This window comes from Halyomorpha halys, unplaced genomic scaffold (assembly GCF_000696795.3).
Source record: "Halyomorpha halys isolate HHAL.00 unplaced genomic scaffold, Hhal_1.1 Scaffold132.1, whole genome shotgun sequence".
NCBI lineage: Eukaryota > Metazoa > Arthropoda > Insecta > Hemiptera > Pentatomidae > Halyomorpha > Halyomorpha halys.
In genome coordinates this window covers 147,294-170,577 of record NW_027109437.1, presented here as the reverse complement: position 1 = coordinate 170,577, position 23,284 = coordinate 147,294, and the positions used below count along the sequence as shown (strand labels likewise).

The 23,284-nt window shown below is 34.2% G+C and overlaps 1 protein-coding gene across 1 annotated transcript in view; it reads right to left on the bottom strand.

The window, feature by feature from the left end:
* Nucleotides 1–23,284, bottom strand: part of LOC106678273 (A disintegrin and metalloproteinase with thrombospondin motifs 6) — a gene marked incomplete in the record, with an annotated part of 58,456 nt that overhangs the window by 28,808 nt on the left and 6,364 nt on the right. The window contains 9 exon segments of the mRNA XM_067047606.1: nucleotides 2,860–3,069; nucleotides 3,181–3,273; nucleotides 4,762–4,903; nucleotides 7,629–7,757; nucleotides 8,836–8,982; nucleotides 16,706–16,830; nucleotides 16,909–16,998; nucleotides 20,211–20,570; nucleotides 22,301–22,455. Coding sequence (XP_066903707.1) covers nucleotides 2,860–3,069; nucleotides 3,181–3,273; nucleotides 4,762–4,903; nucleotides 7,629–7,757; nucleotides 8,836–8,982; nucleotides 16,706–16,830; nucleotides 16,909–16,998; nucleotides 20,211–20,570; nucleotides 22,301–22,455 — 1,451 coding nt within the window.

Sequence of the window (23,284 nt, the reverse complement as noted above, 5' to 3'; positions counted from 1 at the left end):
TTAATTTAATCTTGTTGAAAATATAATTAAAGAGATAATAATTGTATTTGTATAAAAAAATGCTATCATCACGGTTTTAATTGGATCACATCTGTCGATTAAGTTTGCCAAAGAGTTCAACTAACTTCCAATGTATTCTATTTAATTGAGATCGAATCTCAAATTCGCATAAATATGAATTAAACTAAGGAGTAATGTTGCACATAATTTTCCATAATAACGATGAAGAGAACAATGTAGACCTTATCAGAGTTTCTCATACACACCACAGTTACCTATCAACAATACAAATACAGTTATTTACTCCTAAAGACTCAAGGTTATGATTTGGAATATCTAAATAATAACATAATTATAATTATTATAACGACTCCCAAGCCGTAATACAAAAATTAACAACATCAGGTGCCGCAGAGTCACCCACGGAAGAAAAGTGCAGAAACATGGCTGCTATCATGAAGAAACGAGGAAGGGCTATAGCTCTGCAGTGGATACCAGGCCATGTTGGCATAGATGGTAATGAGCAAGCTGACAAGTTGGCTAAACTTGGTTGTGCAGAGAACCAGCCTGTTCTACCACTTTCCTACAGAACAGTGAAATCACTTATAAGCTCTTATTGTAAGGACAGAACAAGTACTAGACACAAAGTTCAAGCGGAAGGAAAGAAGTGGGAGAACCTACTGCATAAGGATAAACGAATCCTCGGCAAGCTTAGCAGAGCTGAAAGAGTGGCCTGTTTTCGACTAGTAACAGGACATGATTTGCTCCAAAAACACCTCCATCGAATTGGCATCGTAGATTCCCCGAAATGTCCTCTATCCAACACGGGGGACATGGATGGGGACCATCTTTTGGCGTGTGTTGGTCTGGAGGATGTTGAGCGAGATGCGGGCCAACTAAGAGGAAGAGTAAAATTGTATTGGGCTGCGAGAGGGAAAATGGCGTAATAGCCCACTTCCTGTGGCGTAGGAAAAAAAAATTATAATTATGTCTTTTTTTTCCCTTTTAGTTATTGCTTTGATGTAATAATGATAATTTATCAATATAGATTTATACGTTACCAAATATAAAAACCTATCTTTAAGTTTCTATACAATCAATAAACATCCTAAGAGTGTTTTTAAATTTTGATGATAATCATAACTATTATTATTATTTATAAAATATATCATCTTCGTAGAAATTTTGAATATTTATAGCGGGCGGGGGAGAATCCCAAGCAAATATTCGCCTTTTTATGTCATGACTATTCACAAGAGGCTCCAAGATGAAACTTTGCGAGACTAGTAATGTGACAGCAATAAATGTGAATCATCTCAAATTTTAAGACAAATATATGAAGAATACGTAACTATACAAAGGCTGAATCTGTTCTTATTTAAAAGATTATTATCAGCTATCCTCATCTAAGCTAGAAGAATGTCATGTGCAAGGAACGTCCAGATCATGTCTGAAATTAGAATCCCGCAGGGAGGAAGGTGCTTCTCGACTTCTTGTTGAGAGAGGATGCGATTATGTTCCAACTGAAGAGAAGAGGAATTCTAGTTCCCCATAAAAATCTCCAAGTAAGAAATGTAGAAGAATAAGTAGAAGAAGAAAGTAAAGGATAATTCATTGAAGGGAGGTAACAGGAGGTGAGTTATATCCGAGGAATTTGTTCCGCTCAGGAAGTACTTCCCCATCGAATTACACAAGTGTCAGAGAAGGGAGGAAAGCCATAGAAACAGAGCACTTTTCCGCAGAAGAGGATCTGCGCCTGAAAGCCATCATACAGAGAAAGGAAGGTCGTGTTTCCAGTGGCGCAATATGGTGCGGGACCGTGTTATAGATAACTTCTACTATTTTGTTGTATTAAACCAGATTATGAAAAAACAAGATTTTTAAAATAAATTTTCAATTTATTAGCTACTGGGGCACACGTACTTCCGATGCCGATACGGCAACCGAAAGGTTGAATTGGAAAGGCTGCCATAATGTAGGCACTACTAGCGCCATGGTCTGAATTGAATTGGGGGGCTCCCATTACAAAGGCAATACCAGCGCCCACGTGGCCAGCAACAAAAGCTTGCCTCCTCTAGCGCTCTCGGTGGCAAGAGAAGCAACCCAGACTAATGAGAAAATAGCCATATTGCCTTCTGGCAGAAGCAGTCCATTCTTTTGTCTCTCATCAGGAATCATGAGTGAGTAGAATTCCCGGAGTTGTTCCCAGAAGCAGAGAGAAGAGGGGCATAAGAATGTGGAGGGAAGAAAGAACCATGGAGTAAGTCCACCTAGCAATAGTTAACATCCACTCATCATCAACCACCTCAATTTTATGTCTACAATTTCCATAGCCCAGTCATTCAAAATGTTACTAACCATCTAATCATAAATGTTTTCTTTCAGTCACCCCCTACACCACTTGTAACATAAACAATAGAATTTTATTTCATTCAATCATGTTTCATTTTTCAATTATACAGTCCACTCAAACCCAACCAGCCAAACAAAAGTGAAGTGTGTCTGGCAATTCAGTTGAAGGCATGCTTCATACAACCCCACTACAGCCGAAACCCCGTGGCGCTGAAAGACAAGGAAGAAAGGGACATGCTATTCCATTTTAATCTTTTAAAAGAAAATTTGTATAGACGACATGATGTAGGATCATGTTGGAGCGAGAGTCCTAGAGTGCTTGGTTCAGAACGTTGCCGGTTCGAATCGCACCTAGGTTAGTCAATATTTACTTCGCGGGTGTTCCAGGAGCTAAATTTTGACATTGCAAATCTTGTACCTACATAGGTCTCCAGTATAATACTTAGGAAAACAAAATTAATAACATTATTTCATAGTACTATTAGTTGAACGGATTCTAAAAATTACTTCTGTTGTACAGATCTTATGGCGATTCCTGTTGCCACTACAAGATTTCCCACCGTGCATTGGTGGCGGGGAGTTGCACTCCCTCGTGGACACAGATACTCCGGCTCCACAAGTCCTGGAACACGGGCTCCATTCCGACCAGGAGCCCCAATTACCATCTCCAGCTAGTGGTCTCTTCCCAGCTTCCAAGCAGGCTCCGTCAAAGCACCACTGCAAACGTATGTCACATATATATTTATAGATAATCCAAATGTATATGAATGGAGATGTATAGACCAAATGTATAGACTCGGTCAAAGACAGCGAGCAGCATATAAATACCTTATTCACGCCACAGGAGGTTCCTGGTGCAGGCATGACGCCAGTGTTAGTACAAGAGGTACCCTCAAAATCACAAGCTAAGCTTTGGCAATCCTGAAATAAAATAAGATAATTATATACAAATGCTTTTATGTCTTTTTAAAATTTTTTTTATTGATATTTACAACTGTAAAAAAAATACATCAAGTAAATTTGAAGTAATATCATAATAATACGGCAATTAGTCTAAATATATATAATCCTCTTTTATAAAGAACTTTTTTACTGGCACCAAAAATGGAATACATTAGATGTTGTTTAATATTTACGCTGTCTTGTTTATTTTCAATTTATTCATTCCGAAAATTAAAAAAAAAGAAAAACACTAACTCAGGTTGTAATATTAATAAAAAACGAGGTATAGCATCCATGGCAATTACGAGGATGAACCTGTACCGCTAAAACCCATACAGAAGAGTCAGGATATACAATTCTTAAGGAGGTACTGCTTCTGGAACAACAAGGATACAATTTGTTCTTGATCACGCTCAACCGACAGTATTTTACCCCAACTAAGAGTGTCCATTTTATAGGGATTGGGTGAGATCCAGGAGGGCTCCCGAACCCACAGGGTTGACACACAGGTACAGTAACACAATAAATAATTATCTGTTACAACTGGATTCGAACAGAGTACCTAGCTTCCTAAACACTGGACTGGAAAAAAAAGAAAGAAAATAAATAAAATTTCAAACATCATACTGGTAATATACCATAATGGTGTATATTGCACCACTGTAATATCATAATGGTATAGGTAAGGAGTTTGGACTGAAAAGACGCATATCTGTTTTGGGCTAAATCTGCAACGAATGGGATGTTAAGGTCTTTGTGGATGGTTTGTAACGTAATAAGGAGCATCAAGGATTTTACGTAGGATTTTGGATTGTGTGCAGGAGGAATTTGATGGTTTGGTCTGATTATCGTAGTGTATAGTAATTCTTTGTAGTGAATGGGAAGTTTAGAGCGTTTGTCAAGTAGGTGTGGAAGCAATCGAAATCTACCTGCAGTTTCTTGTCGTTTCAGTATTGTGTCTGGATTCCAAGTAAGTCTCTAGTCAAGATGGAGTCCTAAGTATCGAATCTATAAAACAGGCAATGGTACAAGCATGTACAGAAACTACCTATTGGTAGCACTCTAAAACATTTTTAATGAGGTGTTGATAGTTGACCATAGATTAATGATTGGAGAGGTTTGTCAGGGGGTGCGGTCACTAAGAACAACATAAATAAACAAAACCATATTTATTTATTTTATGCCGACGTTTCAGTTTTAGGCCTACCTTCTACGCCATAAACCCTGATGAAGACCTGAAACTCAGGTCGAAACGTCGGCATAAAATAAATAAATATGGTTTTGTTTATTTATGTTGTTCTTTGATGACCGCACCTCCCCCCGCCCCCCTCGACAAACTTCTCCAATCATTAAAAACATTTTTACAATATAAGGTCTCGAGGCCTTCTTCTTTTCAGACGCCTCGGGCTTATATATGTCTAAATAAAGAAAAACTATGCAGGGAAGATGAGTTTTATCTATACTTACTCCTACAACGCAGCAACTTCTAGCTTCTGGAGTCAGCAACTGCTGGCACTGATAGTCCGCATCGTACATCACTCCTGGCAGTATGTCAGTTACTTTGAACTCGGAAGCAGGGTAGTCTTCTAAGCATCTGAGCTGCCGTTTTCTTTTATTTTAATGACAATATTTCGAGTTAGTATGAAGCATCACGTATATGTCGAAATATATTAGTATAATCATTAAACGGGAATTTATTGTAACTATGTAACTAGGTTACCATAAGTTGTAAAGGCCAATCGAGGACAACTTAGTTTTTCTAATTTAATTAGGTTAGGTGATGAATGGCCAGGATGAGTCTTACAGGAACTAGCAGTCCTGTCCTCGAAGGATTGATATAGTACAAGAACCGGGAAGAAAAAGTCAGTTATCTCACCCCAATTTTTGATTACTTTAATGAAAACTATGTATAATTACTAGTCAAATTTGATGAGTTTGCCAAGTATAGGTAGGGGGAATAAAAAATGACGGCTGATTCAAAACCTTAAAAAACACTAATTTTTCAGTCGGTGCTCTACATCTTAAAAACTACCAACACTAGAAAACCTAAGAGCACATTATTTAAAGAAGAGTAAATATGCTGAAATATTAGCCCTAAAAGAGCTATTTACGTCCAATAGTTCTCGAGATACAGCTTTTTAAAAATCAAAATTTCTTAAAAATCGAAAGATTAGTACTTTGTTAATTTATTTTGAGAAATCTATATCTCAGGAACTATGTGACGTACAGATGTCTATTAGCACTCAAATGAAAGTTAGTTTAATGGGCTATGAAGTAGTTTATCATCGTATGAGTAGTAGTTTTCATGATATACTTATAACATTTAACATGGTAAAACATTTTACATTCAACACACTAGGAGTATTCATGATATTAATACTCCTAGTGTAAGAACCTCTAAGTGAGCTGTAACTAGCAGAAGTAATTCTTAACTACTGCAGTATAACCTCTTTGGATTAGAGATAACAGTGTGATGGTGATCTTAACTACTTTTGGTGTGTTTTGTTTTTCTTACCTTGTGTATCAGTTGTTATTTTATTTCCTTTCACCAAACAGTTTAGTATCTATCAGAAAACATAGTTTCTATTTCTCCTACTATATCAAACAGTGTTATGAAATATTTATTGACAGTTACAAGTGCAAAATTAACTATTCATAAATACAACAGTGCTTATCTTACTTTGTTACAGTAAAGCAGTAAATCCTTTATTTCAATTTATCATTTATCTGTTTTCACCTTCTACCAAACGCAATAGTTAATAACCAAATTAATTATCTCAAGGATACAGCTTATTCTGGGCAAAGTGTAATGGTGTCCCTAGGACAACCAGGCCGAGGCCTCTTCAGTAATCCAGCTTGGTTTTACTGTCATTCCGACTGACCGTAAAACTTTCATAGTTATTTGGGATGCGACATCGATGTTTTAAGACCGATGTTTTCTAATCATCGATGTTTTTGAACAACCATTTCAGTAACTCAAGGTCTGTTCTAACGACGACGTATAGTCCGGCCAGTCGGAAGTGGTTTTTGCAAATAAGAATGCAACATTGATAAAAACACATCGATGTTTTGAAATATCAGTGTTCAATATCAAAATAATGTTGCTTACAATACATTACCCAGAATACACCTATGTTTTTGTACAACTATTTCAGAAACATAAGGTCTGTTCCAACGATCCCGCATTCCACGGCCTGTAAGAAGTGCTTTTTGAAATAAAGAATCCGACAGACTACAAAAAACATCGATGTTTTAATATATCGTTGCTTACAATACATTACTCAAAATACATCGATGTTTTTGAACAAATATTTCAGAAACATAAGGTCTGTTCCAACGATCCCGCGCCCTACGGCCTGTAAGAAGTGCTTTTTGAAACAAAGAATCTGACATAGACTACAAAAAACATCGATGTTTTTGAACAAATATTTCAGAAACATAAAGTCTGTTCCAACGAACCCGCGTGCTACGCCCTGAAAGAAGTGCTTTTTGAAATAAAGAATCCGACATAGACTACAAAAAACATCGATGTTTTAAAATATCGTTCCTTAGGATACATTACTCAAAATACCTTGATGTTTTTGAACAAATATTTCAGAAATATAAGGTCTGTTTTAACGATCCCGCGTCCTACGGCCTGTAAGAAGTGCTTTTTGAAACAAAGAATCCGACATCGACTACAGAAAACATCGATGTTTTTTGTAGTCGATGTCGGGTTCTTTGTTTAATAACCCCTTCTGACAGGCCGTGAAATGTGTGATCGTTGGAACAGACCTTATGTTTCTGAAATAGTTGTTCAAAAACATCGATGTTTATGGGTAATGTATTGTAAGCAACGATATTTTAAAACATTGATGTTTTTTGGAGTCCTATTGGTTGATTGAAAAAGCACTTCTGACTGGCCGGAGCATGCGTAGTCTTTAGAACAGTCTTTATGTTACAGAAATGGTTAAAAAAAAAATCGATGTTTTTTTGTCGATGCTTTTTTATATCTATGTTTTAGTATTGAACATCGATGTTTTTTTTATCGATGTCGCATCCCTAATAGTTATTTATTCGGGAACACTGGCCTGTTCAACTCGACTAAATTGTGTCCCAGATGAAGCGCCCGATCCCGGACAATCCATTCTAATTCCGGCCGTATGGTAACTTAAGTTATCTTTATCTATTCATCAGAGATAATCGAAGCATAAAATAAGGCTTTTTATCGATACACAAATCTTTTTGTTTTGGCTTCATATCATCACATTACATCCCCATGAGTCTTAGTAATGCTCACAATATCACTACTTACAAAATATAAACCTGACCAGAACTCATTTGTACATACTTACTTAATGGATGACAGCACTGCGTTACGACTCTGTTCTGTCCAAATTTTAGGACTAAGGGTGATGAGAGGACTCATCACGCTGGAGGTACCTTCGGCAGACCAATCTGCTGAATCGTGTCCTACTCCTAACCTGTAACGATCAAAGCGTATTTACATGGGGTGCCATAACCCTATCTCCTCCTTAACATGAATGACGATAAGGGGTGGGGGATCCGGCCCTTAAAGGCAAACTTGCGATGAAGTTAAAATGTATTTGGCACATTGATGTAACTATCTGTAAAACCAATGTGAAGAAATAAAAGTTGTAGTAAATGTTATTTCCAATCATTTGTTATGTGTATAATAAAAATCTATTAAGCCGTTCTCGATAAATTCATGCTTTATTTTTTGTTCTGTTCAACCTCATTTCAATGTGGATATAAAGAAAACTAAAATATATTTACTGTTCCAAAAAGTTAGGAGTGAATATAAAATTGTGTTAACTTTTAAGGAAAACATTAAAATATGAAGTTTGATTCAAATAAATAATTGTTTCTGATATAATGGAGAAAGCTGTTTATTTAAAAATAAAGTAAAACAGAAAACATTATTTTTTAGTATATTAAGGCGGATCTACATGTTGGCCAAGCCGTAGCGAACTCATGCATGCGCAAGCATGTGGATAGTTGGTTTGTCTGGTACGAGTTGGCCTAACCTTGTTGCCGATCTGTCGAGAGTCGGTTTTTTTAGACACAGATCTAAGGGGGTTCGTGAGAGCGCTCGTGTAGCATCTCCACCATTGTTCTTTGTCAAGTTGCAACTGAGAGCTGTTAGGAGGTTACAGGTGTCTTAAAGGTTATTTTATTTAATTTTCTTTTTCTTTGTAATAAAAATAATACAATCCCAGTGCAATGGCTGAAAACACTTGTACGTCCACCATGCTTGCCTCTCTGAAAAACACTGACATATGGATGGTCCGCTCGGATGGTTCCTTTTTTTTACCGAGCATTTGTACAAGCCTCCGATTCGTGGCGAGCGGCAAACATGTAGATCCGCCTTTTGGAGATTAGAATATAGAATATAGCTCAGCCTGAAATTATATCGACACTTGACTCGAGGTTGCTATGGTGATGCCTTAACACTTTCAATCACTACGATTTGAGGTCGACCGAATTCTTCGTAAGAACGAAGATGTATCTTAAACTAATCATTAATTTATAAAAACTGACGTATGTGCGATCTGATGGGCGATGATATATCCCAACATGAGCCCAGTGTCTTTGCAGATGGCGGCTTGCCTCTTTGGTCGACAGGCGCCGTTCGATTCTGCTAAGCCGACGTAGTGGCAAGAATCGGCTTCATCGCAAATGTCCCTTCTGCAACATCAATTGAGATTTTCTGTTTAAAATATGACTAAAAGTTCTATATATAAATCAATTTAATAATATTAAAAAATTATTATTAGTATTATATCTGAATGTTTATTTCATGGATGAGCTTAGTGTTATGGCTATATAATCTTGTTGCCTCTACACGTTTGCCAAACTACACCAAATTTGCGCATGCGCAAGCGTGTGGATGAGTTATTTGGATGGTTGGGACAAGTTGGCCTGAATTTGCGGCCGACTTGTTGAGTACCGGCAAGAATCAAAGGGGCGCTTGCACTGTTTAAGGACCACCAAACGATTAATATTTGTGATCTTCGAGTTTTAATGAATTGACGAATTTCCACAACCTTTGGAGTTATTAATTAACTCCTGTTTATGATTGTATATTTTAAAATTATATTGATTCGGTCGGTGTAAATCCATTGTTTTAAAATGTTGTTAATACAATTTAACAGTTTATTTTTTATTTATAAGAGTACGAGTATATTTTTATGAAGACATTACATGTCTAGGTAATTAAATTAACAAGTTTCTACTTAGATAAAAATTCTAGAACGAAGTAATAAATTAATAGTAAAAATAAATTAAGTCGAATGTTAAATCGTGTCAAATTCGTAAGAATTTTTTGGTATTTTGTACTTGCGACAATGGGCAAACGGGTGAATTCGGCACTATACTGGATCTACATGTTTGCTACTTGCCGCAAATCCAAAACTTGTACAGATGCGTGGTAAACAAAGGAAACAACAAACCTATAATAAGAGTATTCATGATCTTTAGTTTAACATGTTAAAGTGTGTTAAATGGAGAAATAAATCCTTCTTTTGCCATTTTAAAACAATATAACATTAGGGGTATTCATGATGTTGTGTTAAATGTAAAATGTTTTGCCATGTTAAATGTAATGTAATGTTATAACTATAGGATTGTGAGCAGCCCTATTTGAAGTCATGTTAAACGTTAAATGCATAAGAGCCCCTAGCGGATTTTCTGAGCAACTTTATTTCTGAGTAACCTACCCTTCCAAAACTTCGAGTTATTGTTTACTTCTTTGTTTTGATTACGGTAATTTATTACAGCATGCCTAAAATAAGTGAAAAGTAGAAGTGTAAAAGTTTGGCTACTAAGTGTATTTTTTAAAAAGTCCATAACACAAGACAAAAGAAAAAAACAAAGTACGAGTGAGTAACGTAACACGACAACAAATAAAACGGTGACAAGCTCAGCTGGTCTGTTTCGTGACGACATTCTCCATTTAACAGACCTAGTAACAGACTCTCAACCATGTTACATGTTATATCGTTTTAAATTGGTAAAAGAAGGAAATATTTCTCTATTTAAGATGAGTTTTTCCATTTAACACGCTTTAACATGTAAAACTAAAAATCATGAATACCCATATAGTTGAGAGTCTGTTAAATGGAGAATGACGTCACGCAACAGACCAGCTGAGCTCGTAAAAATTTTATTTGGTGTTTTAGGTTACTTGCTCCCAGTTTGTGTTTTGATTGAGTTAGTATTGTTTTGGATATTTCAAAAACTAATAAAGCAATGGATGACAATAATAATAATAATAATGCAATGACAGTTGTCAATTAGCTCATCTTGATTCTCTTCCTCACAAGTTAGAAGTTCAACAAAACACTCAGTAACCAAACTTTCACTTTAGACTTGTAATAAATGACTTTAATCAAAACTTAGAAGTAAACAATAACATGAAGTTTAGGAAGATAAGGTTATAAAACAAGTTGCTCAGAAAATCCGCTAGGAGCTCTTATGCATTTAATATTTAACATGACTTTAAATAGGGCTGTTCACAATCCTATACTTATAACATTTAACATGGTTAAACATTTTACATTTAAGCATCATGAATACTGTACCCCTACTGTCTATATAAAAATATATTTGTGCTTTGTTAAATCAAAAATAAACAGTTAAAGTTGATCAACAAAGTTTGAAATAATATATTTATACCAAATCAATAGAATTTTAAAATATACAACCAAAAACAAGGTTTAACTATATAATTATTAATAACTCCAAAGGTTTGGAAAATTCTTTAATTAATTAGAACCTGGAAACCACAAATTTGCAAACGTGTAGTGGCTCTTTAATGTAGGTTATCTATTAAGAGTTCTATTTTATCATGAACAAACTATGATATAAACGTTTTCTTTCGTTTAGCTTATCTTCATTTTGTTCTTTTTTATATTGAAAATATTGTAAATCCAATATAATAGCCGACAAAAAAAGCGTTTCGTTGGGCGTTGATGACCTCAGGGTTTTACGCCCTAAAGCCCCAGACAACAAGCATTTGAACATCGAGATTTGTTGCTTCCCTTGTTTTAGCATTTGAACACATCTGGAATTTGTGGCAAGAGACAAACGTGTAGATCCAAGTTGAAACCATAACTTTTTTTTATTTATTGATAAATATTACAATCTGCTACAAAGTTGTTAGTCAATAAGTAATAGTGATACTAAAATAAAATAATATAAGAATACAAATAAATAAATGAAAAAAAGCTACGTAAAAATAAACAAAATTTCTCTCTCTCTCTAAATATATACAAACAGAAGGATAAAGAAAATAAACATCATCAAACTATGTATGTATATGAAAAAGTAAATAAATAAAATAATCACCAGTCACATTAACACGCTTATATACAATATTTACACTATTCCCCACGTCTGGGAGGTAGAGCAGAGCTCATTGAGATTCCAGGGCATCCCTCTCACCGCATCACTGGTAGTGAGCCAGTGGAGGCTGAGCAAGTGCGCTAAAGCCACAAATACTCAACCTGAGTGAAGCATCTGACTACTGACAAAACTCAAATTGCCCATTTTTATTTTACAATAAGTCTCTTGGCCACTGCCGTTTCAACGTTCTAGCTGGGCTGTAGGGATGAGTGGAACTAGATAAGGTTTGAACCAAAGTTTATTGTACACAATAAATTTTTAAAAAATCCTTTACCTTAGATTTAATGAGATACGGGCTATCATTAATATTATTATTGGTACGTTAGTTGTCAATGAAGGAAAACTGCCGATTCGATCTGTAGCAAACTCTTCCGCAAAAGCCGTTCGTGTATGACTAGTTAATGATAACAAAAATATAATGTTTGATTGTAAATCTAACGTATTGACATTTGTTGTATTTTTTAGCTATAGTTAAAAATAAATTAATATGTTGAACAAAAATATACTTATTCAATATTTATTTTTGTTCACGTAATATAAATTTGTTTTGACCCTCTTATAAAAATGGTGTCATGTTTACTGATACTCTTTTAGAACATTAAGAACAATTGTATTCTAGAACCTACAAAAGGTAATGAGACACTTGTGTAAATAAAAAATCCTATTGAGCAAAAATTCAAATTGAGAACAAAATCAAACAAAGATTGCGATAATGTTCTTGCGTTCACTCGGATTATCCAAAAGATTATCTTAATTCAACATCATGTTCATCGTTGAGCATCATCATGCTCTTAAATTTACGAAAAACTTTCAAATTTTTGAACAAGTACTTAAAAATTTAACATGCAGTCTCTCTGTACTACTTTCATAGTTGTACTTTTATAGTTGTTAAACATATTTTTTTCTTCAAACATTGCTAAATATTATTTACTTAATAAAGAAACGATTCTTTTTTAATTTATGACCTTCAATCTCAAACTTACCAGTTTATAATCATGGGCTGACATAACCTTACTCTACTAATCAAAATGACGGGATGGGAATTAGGTCACGCCCATTGGAGGCAACTTTACGTTGAAGTTAATTTTGAAAATTAATGTAATTATCTGTGAAAGCGTTCATTTAATCGCAAATGTAAAGATAATAGAAATTGTAGTAAATATTATTTCCTATAATTTGGTATATCTATAAAGAAAATCGATAAGGCCATGCTTGTTCCTCTATTCTGTTCAGACTCATTACAATGTGAACATTAAAGATCCCGAAATATACTTACTGTTCTAAAAAGTAAGGAATGAATATAAAATTGAATTAACTTGGTCAATTTTTCAATTAATATTTTCTAGCCACAATTAATAAAAAAGTAATTTCCTTTCAGTTAAAGATGAAATTATAAAGTTTGATACAAATAAATAATTGTTTCTGATATAATGGAGACATTTGTTTACTAAAAAAAAAAGTAATGTGCAACAAAAAAGTGACAGAGAATAAAAAAAACATTATTAATAAAAAATTGTCAATAAGCTTTGAGTAACTCTCAACTTTTTGTTTAATCCCCCTGCTTAGCCATTTATGGCATGCGGAGTGCAGCAGCAACTCTTAACTGTCAACAATGGCGTACCGGATGTCGTGCCTAACAGAGGAATTGACCACGCCCTCTGGCGGCACTCGGCCTGGAAGCGTATCCTCCCATCATACCCTTTTCTTCAAGTTTATAATAGTATTATAAACAGGCATAACCTTACTCTCATTCGAAGCTAAACTGTGTGGATTTGGCCTATGGAGTCTTGGGTTACTATTATGATAGTGGTTGTAACTTTTGTAGCCATAATTGAAAATGTTCGATAGTTCACTGTCAAGGGATATGCACATGATGGTTGAAGTGACATTTGGTTCATTACATCGCATGTACTATTAACTATCACGCCAGACAGTGATTAGTGTTAGTAGAATAGAGGAAACTACTAAGAATAATATAAAATATAACGACAATATTAATATAACATCAAGGATATTGATATTAAGGAATATTTTTATAAGGATATAAAAATATTATATAAATAGGATGATGGATGTTTGGCTGGAGGAGAGGATTCCGGATGAGTGGAGGACTATAATTATACACCCGTTGCATTAGAAAGGTCCAAGAACTAACGTCAACAACTACAGGGGAATCTCACCGTTGTCCGTAAGTTACAAGATCTTTTCTAGGGCTCCCTTGAGTAGATCCGCAAGTGCATCCGATGATTGGGGAATGTCAGGGGGTTTCAGGAAAGGAAGGTCTAATTCTGAATCTGAAGCTACTAATAAATTACTACAACTCCAGGCCTTCATATCTTCATATCTCTTTGTAGACTTTACTGAAGTTTCTGGAAGAATATGGAATGGACAGAAAGACAAGGAGGTTGGTTGAGCAAACACTGACCAACCCGATCTCGAAGGTGAAATTTCAAGGAGTCATCAGTGGGCCCTTTCTGGTCAGGCGAGGGATTGTCTGTTCCCGGTACTGTTCAATGTAGTGCTGGATAAAGTAATGAAGGAGTTTGTAGGAACAGAGAGGAATACCTTTAGGAGGATTTATGGGCCAGTAAAGTTACCGGAGGGATATAGGCTGAGGCCTAGCAGAGAATTATACAGAGAAATGGATGACCTGGAAACGAACATTAGGTTTAGGAGGCTGCGTTTCTACGGTTATATGGTCAGGATGAAACCGAGCAGAATTAATAGGGAGATCTTTGGAAAAATGTGGGAATATAAAGAGGGCGGGAGTTACATTAAGCAGATGAAGAAAGAAACGGGGAAATCAGGAATCTCAAGTCGAAACTGCCTTAATAGAGATGAATATAGGGAAAAATTAGAGAAGATAAAGGTCCTAGTGAGTGCCAAAGAGGTGAGAAGGGGTAGAGTACGGCGCGAAGAAGAAAAAAGAATCCAGTCTGAAAGAATGAAGAAGAGGTGGGAAGAAATGATATTCCCGTGGTCTATAAAGCCGTTTCGTGTCTAAAAAAAAAATAATCAAGAGCTGTATTAATTTAAAAAAACTAATGAAAGGAGTATTACTGACTTTTATAAAAATATAAATATAGGTAGTAAAAAAACAGATAAGGATAGTATACAGACCAAATAGGAAAAGTAAATTGTTATTATTTATAATCATCAATATTTTAAACTAAATTATATTAACCATATACTAACTATGGACTAACTGATAAAATTAAAAAGAAATTTATAGAATACGATCATTATAATATGAAGTTAGGTTTATACAATAATAATAAATTAGAAAATTTTCTCAATAATATGAAGGATAAAATTGACAATAATGATAGACTATTGAGCAACATAAGAATAATTGTAAAATTAAGAACCTTAATTGTCTCTATGTAACCGATCTAGCCCGAACCAGATATCACTCCTTCCATTATGAACTCCCTAACCACTCAAACCCCCTACTTCCTAATCTTGCATCCTCTCCCATTCTTGACAATCCTCCGAGGCGCCTGAAAAGAAGATGGCCACGAGACCAGCTAATGTAAAATGTCATTAGAGTGCTACCAATGGGTAGTTTCTCTACACGCCTGTAACACTCCAATTTAACTTAGATCAGATTTACTAAATGTATTATAATGTACAGTTGTAAATAGCAATAAATAAATATTTTAAAAAAAATTAAGAACTTTTAGACACGGTAAATTATAGTAGAAATAGAAAAATAACTGAAGCAGTATTCATCACTAAAAACCTCGATAAAGCAATCAATTTTAAAACAAATACCAAAACTTTAGGTACACACTATATAGATATTGCAAATAAATTAATAATTTAAGGTAGTATAATAGTACTAGTTTTAGAATAATTTAATGTGTTGTTAATATGTAATGCTTAAAAAAATATGTTTTGTTATTAAATTAAGTCATCTTTTAAGTAATAGAGGTAGGAGAATGTTGGCTTGGCTTTGATCTATTTGTTATCAGTGTTAAAGATAACCTTTCAGGAAGGTATTTATATCAACCTATTTAAAAATGTAACTGTTTATTGTTAAAGAAATTTTACAGTGTGACAAAAATATGTTGGTATTAGCTATATTAGACTAATAAGGAGGAAAATATTGTAATTATTATATATCGATGTTTATCGGGTAATTGTTTACAAAATTTTAAATAGTAATTATGATATATCGTAAATGTTCTAGGCATGTTATGTATTTGTTTTAGAGACCTAAAAATGGGGTGATAAACCCGAAACGTTGTTTTCATTATAATGATATAAAATAAATATGAACAAGGAAGAGTGTTGTTCATTCAAGGTTCTAATTAGATTTAAAAATGACCTTTATATCTCTTTGTCCTTGATCTCATACCAACCGAATCCTCAAAATTCCATATAAACCTTTCCAACCATCCTAATCCTTTGGTTCAAACCTAATCTAGTTCCACCCATCCCTACAGCCCACCTAGAAGGTTGAAACGGCAGTTGTCTAGAGGCTTATTGTAAAATAAAAATGGACAATGCGGCGAGAGGGATGCGCTGGGATCTTTTGAGCTCTGCTCTACCCCTCACACGTGGGGGATAGAGTGGGCTCAGGGATCCTCAGGTCGATTGTGTTAATATTGTATATAGGAGTGTAAATGTGACTAGTGCTTATTTTATTTTATTTATTTTTTCATACACATAGTTTGATTATATTCATTTTCTTTATCCTTCTGTTTGTATATATTTTAAGAGAGATTTTATTTATTTTTATGTACTTTTTTCATTTATTTATTTATTTTTATTCATATTTTATTTTATTTTAGTATGAATGTGATCATTCATCACTGTTACTTAGTGCCCACAACTGGATGGCAGATTGTAATATCTATTGCAATAAATTAAAAGTATCAATAAAAAACTCTCCCAGTAGAAGATTTCACTTTAAATAATTTGATTTATCTTTAATATGTGTACTACCAGGGTCTCTATAATGCCGATGTAATAGTAAAAATTATTATTGAGAAAAGATTACCCAGTGAGCAGAACGGCTAGATCGTGATGGTTCGGATGTTTCTCATCTTTCGGATTGATTCTACGCTGCCAGGTAGAAAATATATCTAGTTCATCAGTTCCCTGGCGTATTTGTCTGAAGTTGAGCTAAAAATATTTTTAAAACCTCTGTAAAGGGTTATGATAAAAATATTATTTAAAACGTATTCTTTAATATAATCTTACAACATCCTTCGGATCTTCTACTTCAATTATTCTCACTATCTCCAAGTCGACTGGAGGGTCTATGCTCAGGTCATGGAATAAGGACTGGGCCTATGAAAAATTACAATATAGTCCATAATTAGAAGAATAGAATCTTAAAGTCAGATTATTTGACTAAACAACAAAATATTGGTTATGTTTATTACAGGAAAAGGTGCTATGAGTTTTGGCTGTTGAGTTTCTTTATTATAGTGTATTATGAAGCTATGACCTAGCAAGTGATGTGTTTAGGCTGAATCTTCACTTCAGTTAGTTGAAATTTATTTCATGACAGTCCCATGATGTGAATCTCAATAGTCTAGTTTTAGGTAAGGATATAGAAGAATACACGGGGAGAAAATCAGCGTTGCTGTTATGGTTACTAGAAACATTACAATGTTTCTAGACAGTTCCAAGAGTTCATACCTACTCCAGTGCCGGCTTTAGGTTTGTGTGGCGATTGTAGTCACACCCATAAAAATAAATTAAAACTTTTTTTAATAACGTTATATTGATATTGCAACTGTATAAAATACATTACCAGTTAATTGAACAATGTCATGATACAGACATGTTGAGAATTTACACATTGATAGAGCCCCAATAACATTTCTAGAGGAGAAGCCAGGTAAATGGGTTTGGGTTGTTGGGAAGTTTATCATGGAAGGATTGGTATCTGGTTCTGGCCAAATCGGCAACATATTCCATATGGGACATTGAGATCCTGATAGATGACTTGATTTATGACAAAGTAAAGATTTTGGACTGTAAGAATTAGATACGAGAGGAATTCGATAGTTTAGTGGAGTCCTAAACCTCAACTCCGTAAGTCCAGATAGGCCTATAATGTAGATCAGTCTTATGTAATGGATTGGCATTTTAGACCGTTTATCTAGTAAATGTTGTAATAGTTGGAATCGACGAGCAGTCTCCTGTCTTCTCAGTCTTGTATGAGGATTCCAAGTCAGTCGACTGTCCAGTTGTAGTCCTAAGTAACGGATCTGTTCGCCAGGAATAAGTGAGGTATTATTAAAGGATACTGAGGGGCAGGGGTTTAGGACGAAGGGTGAATGTGGTTTGGCGGGATTTACTTTAATCCTCCAGTTTTGGCATCCTTCTTCAATACAGGTGACGTGGAATTAGATGGTTTGGGAAACAATTGAAGAGTCATTATTCACTGACAATAAACATGTGTCGGCATACGAAGTGAAGATTGTGTTAAAATGGGTTGGGATGTCAGCTGACAAAATTAAAACTAACACACAACTTAGGAACACTTTCTCCTGACTGGTTTGATGGGTACATGTGGAAGAGACCTTTCCGAGCTAATCTATTAAAACAGGTATCGCCTGCTGTCTTTGTTGGTAGGCAAGTTAATTATAGTTTATAAACAACACCTAGACCAAACACTTGTAATCTTCTTGGGCGTGGCTAATGATAGCCAATGAGAAATACGATTTGGGAAAGGTAACGCCACTACGAAGGAGAGGGAAACTAGTCAACACAGAAGTAAGTAGATCGAAGGGAGAGCAGGATGCTCTTCGACTAGAAAAAGTCCTAAGAAGGGCCTATCAGACCTGAACGCCAACCCTTAGGAACAAGACGACACCCACGTTACTACACACAACGTCATGCACCACAATCATTCATTTCAGTCATTTAGTCATATCATTGAAATCATTTTTAAAAATCTTATAAATAAATACTGTTGTTTCTTAATATTGTTTATATACTATTACATTACTCAATACCTATCCCTTATTATATATATATATTTTTTAAACATGGAACGCCCTTCCAAGACCACGTGAATATCATAACTTTTTCCTTCTCACTTTCTCTCTTCTTCCCTCCCAGTATCTTCTCATCATTTCTGCTGACTTTGCTTCCTCTCTTCTGACCACGCAGTACCCGTTTTTCTTTATTTGTCGCAAGAACATTTATTTATTTCAATTGTTTCCGTACTGTTCTCTATCCAGGCAGTCCTTGTCTGTTATTTTAAATTTCTTTGTTTTCTCCCTCATTTACTTCACATATCCTCCTACGCTCTTTTTTCAACGGATTCACGGATTTTGTCAAAGAGTTTCTTGTTTAGTCTGCTTTGGTCCATTCTCATCATGTGTCCGTAGAATCTCTGTCTTCTGATTCTTATTTCGGTTTTCACGTCATTTATCTCCCTGTAAATTTATTATTATATTATATAATTAATAGTAACAATATTATATATGTAACGTGAAGTTCAGCTCCAATCCACCAGAGCGCAGCACTTCAAGCCTCACCAAAGCTCTTAAATTTGTAAATTGCATTATTTTATAAAAAACACTTTGTTATATTCAGATTATTGATTATTTGTAACTAATACTTAGCAATGTGGATAAAATAATAAATAAACGATACCATAATAACGCACGAGACTATTTCAAGTAGATAAGTTAAGACCACTTCTTGGTCACAGCCACATTGACTAGGCCTATAAATAAGGGCCTTAAGGAAAATCATATCGATTTCCTTTATCTTATAATGCCACACGGCAAACGAAGATATCAGGTAAATTTGTGTGTATGTATATATATATATTGTATTGTAGTATATATTTGTATTTTGTAATGATATATAATAATAAAGAGGTTTTGGAAATAAAAAATATTATCGATCTTTGATCCACAGCCTTGTCCTGGGTCTAGAATACATGGGTGGCGTACACTCTACTTGAGATAGCTTTGATTTATAGCAGATTTTGTTCACTAATGAGTATTTTTTTATTTATGCTTATCCATGATTATGGCCTATCTCTCTCAATCATCTCTTCCTTTTCTTACCCAACAATCTTAGTCCATCCGCAACTAAGATTGTTACCTACCTATCCTTATCAACTTTCTCGAACTGTTACCCTACTTTCTAGACTACTGAACCTCTCCTCTACCTGCGTCAGTTTCCAGGGCTCATCCCTTGACATGGTCCATCCTTATTTCCTAACTAACTGAATATGCCTCGTCGAAGGCCTTCTGTAGAGTGGTTATCAGGCTGGAGAGCCGTCTCTCACCAACTAGCCAAACTCGCTCATAATACAACCTCGACATTTGAATATAAAGATATTCAACAATATATAAACTGGTAAACACAAAAACCCTTTGGATAGGAATTCAATATTAATAATAGTTTTGGAAGACTCAATCTTATTTGATTAATATAAATATATATTTTTGATAATTGCAACTTAATAAATGAAAACTTGGGACTGTACAGTCAGTGTTTAAATAATTTGCGATTCGACTGATACGTACCATATTAAAAACCGTAAGGGCATAATTTTGCAAATCACTCGCATCGTGCAAATCCATCATGGACTGATCCATAACAAGTAAGGTCTCGATATGGAGTCTCTTGTTCGAAGAATTGGAATCCTCTGTCTTATTGAGGTATTCGATATAATTTGGGGCGTTCGACATGTTCTTTCGTTGGTAGGTATTTTCGAAGTTGTCATCCGCATCCTTGGCTAACTTGGTGGCACAGTTGAAAGAGGTTACGTCATTATTATGTTCATCCTCATAGACCAGGTGAGCTTGATCGTGATTTACTTCACTGTCCTCTTTCTCGACGGGTTCGATGAAGTATGTTTTACGTTTGACTCTGATGAATCCGCACTGAAAATAAAACAATACATCAAGTTGATATTTGTAATACAAAAAAAAACCACAATTATAAAACGACTTGCATTTGATTATAAAGGGCTATTTCTTAGTAATAAGAAATAAATATAATAAAGTAGGTATACTGGAAGATTATTGATTGACCGTATGAATGATGAATGGAATATGGTCCGGGTGCGGTAAAAAAAAATCAAATAGTAGATAATTATACTATTTTATTGAGCCAACGTTTCGCCCCACGTTGCAGGGCTTCGTCAGGGCTGAAATAGATACAAACACTTGACATAGTTACAAAAAAGAAAAAACATAATTGGAAAATAACAGGGGTTTATTATATGTATTTGAATAGGGGATAATGTATTTTAATAACAGATTTAATTATAACTTATTATTAAAAATATCTAAAACATTTTCATTATGATTTGCATACCTTAATTTAAGTTTCACAGCCTTAACAATAACTATGTAAAAATGTTTGCAAGTTATTATGCCCAAGTCAAATAAATCTATAAAAAAAAAAATCATATTCCTTTACTACAATAAAGTATTATGAAATAAATTGATAATATTCATAAACTGCTTATTGAGGTAGGTTAAATAATATTGTTGTCATAAGTTAATGATAAGAAAGTAAAGTGTTTACGGAGATTAGATTTTATTATTAAATGTTAGAGTGACCTAGAAAGGTAAATTAAACATAGTGCAAATTTATTAGTTAAGAAATATGACTTCCCTTATTGGTGTTGTTTTATAGGTTTATTTTAACTGTGTTTATCTGTCTTGGGTATAATCGCCTGCAAAGATTTTTATACAATTAATGAAACTAAAATTAAGGTATGCAAACCATAATAAATAATGCCTTTAATATTGTTAATAATAAGTTATTAATTATATTAATTTATTATAATAGTTTTAATAATATTAATTGATTGTCCTTGATGATCGCCGGATTGGCCGAATTGGCTACATCCTCTTTGTGGATGAGTTTATTTGTAACGTAATAAGGAGCATCAAGGATTTTACGTAGGATTTTCATTGTATGCGGAAGGAATTTGAAGGTTTGGTGGATCTCCAGAGCTCAATTCTATTTGTCCAAATTCGTCTGATAATCATAGTGTATAATCTTTTTTTGTAGTGAATAGGAAGTTTAGAGCGTTCTGCAAGTAGGTGTTGTAGCAATCGGATTCTACGAGCAGTTTCTTGTCGTTTCAGTCTTGTATGTGGATTCCAAGAAGTCTCTTGTCAAGATGGAGTCTTTAAGTATAGAATCGAACAGGCGTTAGTGGAGTATTTAGAAAGGATACTGTAGGACAGGAGGGTAGAGGTTTATGACGGAGAGTAAAGGGGATCTGGTTGGATAAATAAAGTTCAATAAAAAAATTATAATTATATAAATAGAATAAAAACCTGAGATAAAAAAAATATATACATATTTTTACAAGCTTTCATGTATATTTATTGTTTACAAATATACAGAAGATTTATGATCGATAAGATGGATATATTATTGATGTTAAGAAAAAAACGATATGTTGTTTTATTACTTCCCTATTTGTAATAGTTATATTCTATTTGGGGATTTTTTTTTCACCCCAACAATGTAAAAAATTAAATCAGACTTCCTAAAAAGCATATTCAGAATAAATAAAATAATATATTAAAGATGAGTATTAGAGGTATATTACTAAATATTACAAAAAAAAAAACATAAACTATTATATTACCAAACCACGGCAAGTTGAAAGGGCAGTTGACGAATCGTTATAATTCCTCACTTTGCCTTTGAAGAAACATTGGGTGAATGAAGGCTGTTCCAACAGGACATTGGCCAGAGGTTCGTTATCTGACGTGATATTTGTCCTGCGTTCCAACACAGCTCCTGAAAGGACATTGTTATTCATATATGATTCCATAAATAAGGGAGTAGAATAAAAATTGGTAATTTTTTTTATAACTTCAGGCTAGAAGATAGGTTAAAGTAAATGAACACGATGACCTATGTTTCAAAAATAATTTAAATGTATAGATGTTTTATACTGACCTTTAAATAAAGCTTATTTTATGCACAAACTCTGTTACAACCTAGTATAACAGAATATTACAGGTGTAAATAGTTAATTATTAGGCTGTTTATTAAAAGGGTAGAGGGGGCCACAAGTCAGACTTGACAATGCCACCGGTATATTTCTGAAGAAGAATTTAATCGATATGTAATTGAGTAGCAAGGTTCGGAATGCTACAGCTGACAAAGAGCTTTTTTTCAGTTACTAAGTTCTCAGCAATTTAATGACGTAATTGGATGCAATATATTGTCATAACCCTATTCTACTACTAAGTAAATATGTTAATAAGGAGTGGGGATTAAGCCTCTTGAAGGCAACGTAACGTTCAAGTTAATAGGGATTTTGCACAGTAATGTAATTATCTGTAAAGCCATTCATTTAATCGCAAATGTGAAAACAATAGAAGTTATAGTAAATGATATTTTCAATAATTTGGTATAACTATAATTCATGATCTTCAGTTTAACATGTTAAAGCGTGTTAAGTGGAAAAACTCATGTTAAATGGAGAAATATTCCCGTCTTTTACCATGTTTAAACGATATAATATATAATAGGGGTATTCATGATGTGTTAAATGTAAAATGTTTTACCATGTTAAATGTTATAACTATAGGATTGTGAGCAGCTCTATTTAAAGTCATGT